This window comes from Habropoda laboriosa, unplaced genomic scaffold (genome assembly GCF_001263275.1).
Source record: "Habropoda laboriosa isolate 0110345459 unplaced genomic scaffold, ASM126327v1 scaffold33, whole genome shotgun sequence".
Lineage (NCBI taxonomy): Eukaryota > Metazoa > Arthropoda > Insecta > Hymenoptera > Apidae > Habropoda > Habropoda laboriosa.
In genome coordinates this window covers 818207-825644 of record NW_017100187.1, presented here as the reverse complement: position 1 = coordinate 825644, position 7438 = coordinate 818207, and the positions used below count along the sequence as shown (strand labels likewise).

At 44.6% G+C, this 7438-nt stretch overlaps 1 protein-coding gene across 1 annotated transcript in view; it reads right to left on the bottom strand.

Annotated features, from left to right (window-relative positions):
• Window positions 1–2557, bottom strand: part of LOC108579457 — a 52270-nt gene extending 49713 nt beyond the window's left edge. The window contains exon 1 of the mRNA XM_017943002.1: window positions 2372–2557. Within this exon, the coding sequence (XP_017798491.1) occupies window positions 2372–2557 (186 nt within the window). The remainder of the gene's footprint in view (window positions 1–2371) is intronic.
• Window positions 2558–7438: the final 4881 nt, after the last annotated feature.

Genomic DNA, 7438 nt, shown 5'->3' with positions numbered 1-7438 from the left:
GGTGCCATCATCATCCTGACAAGTCCTCTTCCCCCCCACCTCAGTTCCGCCGAGTCATCGTCCACGATCGATCTTCCTCCTCCACCTCCACGTACACACAATTGCAAACGATCGGAAAGACCGACGGATCCCTCTGGCAGCCGATGACAAAACACTGGTTCACTAGGAACGACCGGTTCGCCGGTCGAAAATTAAAGGCGAGAAGCGGGGCCAACGAACGAGCCTAAGAAGAGTAACCACCGGGAGAGCAGCTGCCGATTCTCTTCAGTTTAGACCGTCTGTCGTTTTATTGGCCAAGGCGACGTGTCACTTTAGCGTGGAACAAGGCGCCAGACCCGGCCCCTTTCCACTCTCTGCGCAGACCTTATCACTCTCTCGCCTCTTGTCTTGTCTCGCGGCGCACGCGAGCCTGACCTTATCGTCCAAACAGTTTCTCGATATATACTCTGTGTCCAACTCGATCGATCCACCCCGGCTCCTACGCTCTCCACCCTTCACCTTGCTTCCTCTGTCACTTTTCATTCGAACCACCCACCCATCGTCGATCTTCCCCGATAAAGCTCTTCTCGCACGATCTTCGTACGGTGTCGCCTCACCTGTTGACGCGAGAAGAGAGAGTCACTGGCTTACCGAAGAAAAGCTCCTAACACGTTCCACGACAATGGCCGGCCGTGATACAGGCCTGCAATTATTGCAAGTCAGATAACGTGTTATCGAGCGACGACGAGCGGTTAACGAGCGGGTCACACACTCGAGTGTCGTCGAGCGGTGGCTCTCTTCTTCTTTTTCCCCTCTTCTTCTAGTAGTCGGTAGAGATCTCTTCGCCGTGTTTTTAAATACACTTCTTCTCGCGACGATTTACACGGCAACTGTTTTGCACAAACACACGTATCAGCCGACGATTGTTTGAAACAGGAATTCTGAACTGAGAGTGATGTACGACGAAGGAAACACAAGGATTGGCTAGTTTTACGAGGACGTTCGTTCAGGTTAAGTTCAGAGAGAGCCCCCCCAACCCCCCGACAGTTGACAAGGCTGGTCGCGAGCCAGGAGGCAGTTTAATCGACGGTGTCTTCGAAGGAGAACACGAAGGACAGGTCTGTACGATGTTGCAAACGATCATCGCCGATCCAGCATGGCGCGCGCACGACCAACGACTAAACAGACGCGGAGAGTGCATCGTGCTTGCTGCCTCGTTTTCCCCTTCCAATCTACCAACCACGCTCGTTTCTCTTTTTCTCCCCCTTCGGCAACCCTCGGAGCTTCTTCGTCTCTGTTTACACGCAGCCCCCTCGATCGCAACCGCACCACGGAAGCGCGCTAATTTTCAATTTTTTCTACTTTTTTCTTCTTTTTACACAAGAGATTGGAGATTTCTTACGTAAGGATAGAGGTGGAATGTTATCGGTGTGATAATGATATCGTTGATAATCGATCAATTAGGTGTGCGTACGACGTTCGTTGTTTCTACGTAGTAGAATTTTTATTGACTACTTGTTGTTTATAGAGTACGTCATTCTCTATCGCTAGTTTTCTTAATACTTCGAGTGCCACGGTCGTTATCGGTGATTGGAGTGTCTCCGATGTTTGGAATGGATAAAAGTTTCGAACATCGTCGGTGACTAGACGTTACTGTCAATTAAAAAAAGATAATAAAGCGTGGTAAGCGTAATATTAGTGTTAACTCATTTGCTCCATTTGAAAAAAAAAAAAAAATGAAAAATAGGCCCTTAACAGGACTTTTTATTTTATTAGATTTAATTGCACATATGAATAAAACTTAATATTTCATTGATATGAACCAATCTAGAATTGCTTTGTCTTCAAGATAGAACAATCTCGTTGTTTTGTGTAATTTGATAGGATTTGGCAGTTATCGCACTGATAAATTGTTTCTCTCCTCTTTTCTTTGCGACGAACGAACTGTACAACGCTTCTGAGATCTCCTCGACGAAGTTGTTCCCATGGAAAATGTCGACCAGTAAATTTTCATATTGTGCAACTTTTCGTTTCTTTTCCTGGTATCTTCGAATGCGCTTCTGCGCGCATATATACGCTAACAGTGCAAATTCCGCGAGATTTCAGACAATGGCACGTTCCACTTAGTTTCGCGATCTTTAAAATTTTCAATTAGGGCGAGTTCCCCCAGCGTAGAAAACTTATTTTTATTCCTTTCGTCTCCTCGAGGAGATACGCAGAGTAACGGCTCCGTAGCGTTTCAATTGTTGCAGATAGAACTAACGTCCGATGTTAGGTGCCGTCCGGCGTTAAGGCAACTCCGCCTACTTGGAAATGTAAATGATTTTTAGTCTGGTAAAGATATTCCAATATCCCTAAACGTGACTTAACCACGAATTAAGTGGTTACGAACCACAAGTAGACCATAATTCACCCCTTCCGTGACCCTATGTTTAATCTGCCGCTGTTTCCGCTCAATTAAACGCGGATCCTTTTCTATTTCTCCCGATCGACCGGCATTCGTACCTGTAACTCTGCTCGGTTTCGCAATGTGAAATAAATAGACATAACCGTCGAGAGCGGATTCTGTCTGGATCATGTTGGCTGTAGGAAATTCTCGGACGTCAAGTGAATGGACCCGCGGAAACGGCTATCGGGATATAGAGTGACGTCAAAACGTCTCAAGACCACACCGTCTGCGAGCAGAAACGTGAAAAACGAAAAATACGGTGACACACTTTCACTCTTGTACTACCGAGCGAGCAACCTGCGAACGGGAGCCATTGAAATTCCCTCTAATTACGTATAAAACGACACGGAGCACCGGATGTTGATTGGATAGAGAAAAAACCGCGGGCTATGAGTCACCCTCCACCTCCGTTAGCTTTTCTTCGCGATACTTTCAACGGAACAGAGACAAGAGGTATGATTAAGGAAATGATCGATTTATTTCGCGCACAGTTTTCCGGGGAATGTGGAAAAACCATTGGATTAATATCTTTTGAAGGTAACCTAGTATTTTCGATCGAATAGAAGCAACGATATATCCTCTCGATCTTTCCTCTTCCTCTTTTTTCTCGAGAAACGTTAAAGTCACAGTGGGGAAACTTAACGTCCCAGTTCACCCTACGGAGACACCCATTGGGACGAATTCCTCAGGTATTCCCTTTACTATTATCTTCCTCTGCGAAATACCATAAACTCTGTAAACTGTCACATGGCCGTCCGTGGAGCGAAATTGTGGCGACGACATATTAGCAGCATCCGTATTGTCACCGGAGTAGAATGGATCAGAGGGTTGCCATAATATGGGGCAGGTGGAAAAATAGGGTGAATCGTGAGATCAGAAATGACATGCAGATTCTTCTTTCACTTTTCTTCGTGTTTACTCTTCGTGCGCCTAAAATTCCGAAATTTATATTCTCGTGACAAAAAAGGGATCTCTTTCACGAACAGAGAGATAAATGTGACACACGTTGGAGAGATGGAGAAATCGTGAAAAATGGAAATGCCGGTTGCATTGTTCGAATGTGCAAATACTTCTCGTATCGTTTTTAACATCGTCGATCGAGGGCGCAACCGAGCACGCTATTGGTAATTGGACAATGCACCGATCCATATCGAGGCTGCCATTGTATCGACAATGGCGCTACGCGATTGAGAGCTCTCGAATGTCGCCTGCGATTCGATATCAGTATTCCAGTCGCGTGTTCACGGCCCCACAAAGAGAGGCTCGAGCCATCGAAGTCGGCCAGCCTCGAGTAATCACGTTTTAAAAATAAAGCAACGGAAAATAATGAAAGAGAGAAAAAAATAATGGTATTTTTATCTTCCGACGAACGGAAAAACGCGACTGCCTTGATGAAACGAGCCGGGGCTCCCCGATGCGAGGGAGAAAAGAGAAAATAACAGAAAAAAAAAAAAAGATCCCTTCAACCTGTGGAATTATTTCACGGAGAATCGAACGAGAGAATGACATTTTTTTATCATTCCCTAGAATTAACCCTTTACCTCCTCCACAGCGAAATCTTGTCTCCCGTGGATTCTTTATTCCTGAAATGATTACTAATAGATTCCCACTCGGGCCTCTGCTAAGCTCACCTTGAGCTTAGCCTAACCCTGTCTCGATCGATTCCACACACCGGTCCCGTGCCCCGTCTAAAATGCCCGGCAACTTGCTGAAACGTGCGGTTTCGCAAGAAACCAGCTGAAAAAAAGCTGGTACGAGACGGATCCTGAGTCACGATGCAGATGCAGATTAACGCAAACGCGTGCATGCCCGGTTGCCACACAATCCGCTTAATTAGCCGCGAGTGTAAAACGTCTGCGGCGAGTGGTACACTCGAAACTGGTTGCTCTGCACAACCCGACAACGTTTCACCAACGACACGAAAATCTGTAGAGAAGAGAGCGGTGGCGAAGAAAAATGGGTGAAAATCCGTTCGATTGACAGAGTGGGCGGTGTTTTTTTTCGATTTCACGGAAAAGGTCATGGAAAACGTGAGGTCTCGTGATGCTTATCGGCTGGTTGGGAACGTTGAACGTGTGCGGGTCGATAAGAGGCGAGTGTAAAACGTGCGGTTTTGCACCCGCGAGCCAAGTGTCGGGCTCGCTTTTACTTTCACCTTTGAGGAAACGTGTGCCGCTCTCGCGTTGCCACAGCCTGCATTTATGGATCAATTATAACGCGTCGATTAATTATTTCGAAACACCGATTCAGCCAGTTCCGTCGACGTTGTGATCTATTCCTACGCTACTTGCGAAACACCTTCTGTGTCCCTTAAATTACTACGTCAACTTTCCGACCATCACACTTGTCACTTTAAACACCACTTTTTCGCACATTTTCGGGTATCGAAGACACCTTTATTTTACATTCTCTCCTTTTATCAGTTTCCATTTTTTCGATGACCGAAGACACCTTTGTTTCGCATTCTTTTCCTTATCACCGATATTTACGAAACGTGGATATTTCCGTATCTATCGATTGATCAATTCCGCGACACGCGAGAGAGAATTTGCACAAACAGAAAGTGGAATTCATAAACGTCCCATCAGCGGGATACCTACATCCCGACGAATCGGCCAAATTTAGACGTCCGCTTACGCGTCGTCTGCGCACTCGTTAAGTCGCTCTCGCGACTTTTCTCTCCTTTACAGATCCTCGTGCAATCGATCCTAGCCGAAATATTCGAAAATCGCCGACGATTCGTGGAATGTTAAACGGCGATCGTTTAAAGGCCATCGATTAGAGTGCATTCCTTTCGAAACTTTCAGACCGAGGTCAGATAGGATTGACTGGGTCGAGGAATCTCATCGGTTATCAGGAGGACTTTGTAACATCCTGTGACAAGGCGGAGACGGGAAAGTTTTCAACGATAACTCGCCTAGGGAAAAGACCTCTCTACCTGCTAATGCATTTTTACTCACGCGTTGACTCATCGTACAATTGCAAAAGCTTGCTTCCGAGGATATTAGTCGATTTAACGTCCCTGCCTCTCTGTTGCTGCCGAATAACAGGGAGATAAAGGGGAGAAGAAAATTCTACAGACCCAGAATGCTACATTTTTCGTATTGTTCTGAAACCCGCGTGGCTCTGCGAGATTATTATCGTGGGATGCACTCGACGTAGCGATTGCACCGCTCGTTATTGTTGATGCTTTCGCTAGTTGCAGCCGTAATTCGCGGATTACGAAAAGGGGATCGGTACGACTCCGAGCGTTAACAATGCCAATAATATTACGCACAATTTCGGAGATAACCGGAGGATGAAATTAGAGGAATTTGGAATCGGTCTAACATGCACCGATTCTTTTCTGAACTTCTTTGAACGGTTAAAAAAAATAACGACAAATTTGTCCTAATTTGCTTGTCCAATTTTCTAGATACGTTGCCAATTTGTTCCTTTGTTCGGAGAAATGTGCAAAAATTCTCGAGCAATATTCTCAGCTGTGCAATGTATAATACGCTAACGATGCAAATGGGTTAATAAGGATTCAATTCCGTGGGATTTCAGACAATGGAATGTTCCACTTGGTTTCGCCATTTTTACAATTTTCAATTACTTTGGTGATGATTTTTAAGAGTCACTCTAACATGCACCGATTCTTCTCTAGGTTCACGGGACGCGTTATTCTCGCGCATTTTATATACACTACCGGCCAAAAGTTTCGAATCACCTCGCACTTTTCATCGATATTAAACCTGCTGCTAATTTTTCATAGATTTGAAGCTTATCTCAATTCTGCATTTATCTCGTATCAGTTGATTCGAACGATAAAATGCAGTGCTCGGTGATTCCAAACTTTTGGCCGGTAGTGTAAATATACAGTATCACATAGTTCCATTTACAAGTTAATAGCGTGTAATATCTCGTCTTTAAATAAAATAAGTTGACTTTTGAAGAAAATTCGCGTTTCCGTTTACTCGTCAATTTGCCACCTATCCTTAGAGATAGGTGTGCAAGAAACGTCCCTAAACCCGGTGTTAAACTCCGAACAGTTTAAAAGAGAAAAGGCAAATTGTCCGTCCTGTAAATTTCACAATTTTCCAAATGTGCAAAAATTTTCGAGCAATATTCTCAGCCGCGTATAACACCAAAGCAAAGTCTCGTTTGCTATCGCGGAGGACAGCGGTGAAATGCATAGTCACCGATGCAAACTGAGCCGCAGAGCACCAGTGAACTCTGACACAAGCGGTGCGTGACTAACTCGGCGCTATTAATCAGCGAGCCACAAATCTTTATTTAACTTATGCGGAAAAGATTGAAGAGAAGCGCAAGGTGTTGATGCAATTTCCCCTCGGCGGATGATGAACCCACGCCCGTGAGACGCGACGACACTCGAAAACGACTGGACGATGATTCATTCGCGTTGACTAATTGACATGCGCGATCGATGGAACGCCGAGACAATGTTATTTCCTCGACTCTATTTCAATATCTCAACTTCGTACCAATTCTAGGTTTTTTATCCAAATTATTTTAAGTCGAGATTCCTTGTATTTTTAATTAATTAGAATTATTTTGGGGGACTTTAAGAGTGGTTTAAAAGTGGCACAGTTATCAGAAGGTGTTTTTGCCACGCGACAGATGGCTGGATGACCTGTTTCTAGTATTATTTTTGCTTTATCGACAGAAGGTAAGTTATCCACCGAGCATGGAATGTGAAATGGTAGTTTTGTCGCGTTTCGTCGAGGGCGACACGAAAAGTACGAACGATTATGCGGGTTCTTTTAATTGCGCTAATTAATCGAAACATTTTTATCCAAGTATGCTTCGATAGTGTATTCTTTACCATTGTCGGTAAAACACCTTCACCAAATCAAGCAGTTAAAATTTAAATTAAATAAAAAAAAAATTCAATTGGCTTCGTTGCGTACAATTACCATTGTTCGCCAAAGTCGCCTCCTAACGTACCGCAATTCCACCGACAAGCTAGACGTTTAAGGCGTCTCTGAATTACACCTATGAGTTTCCTTT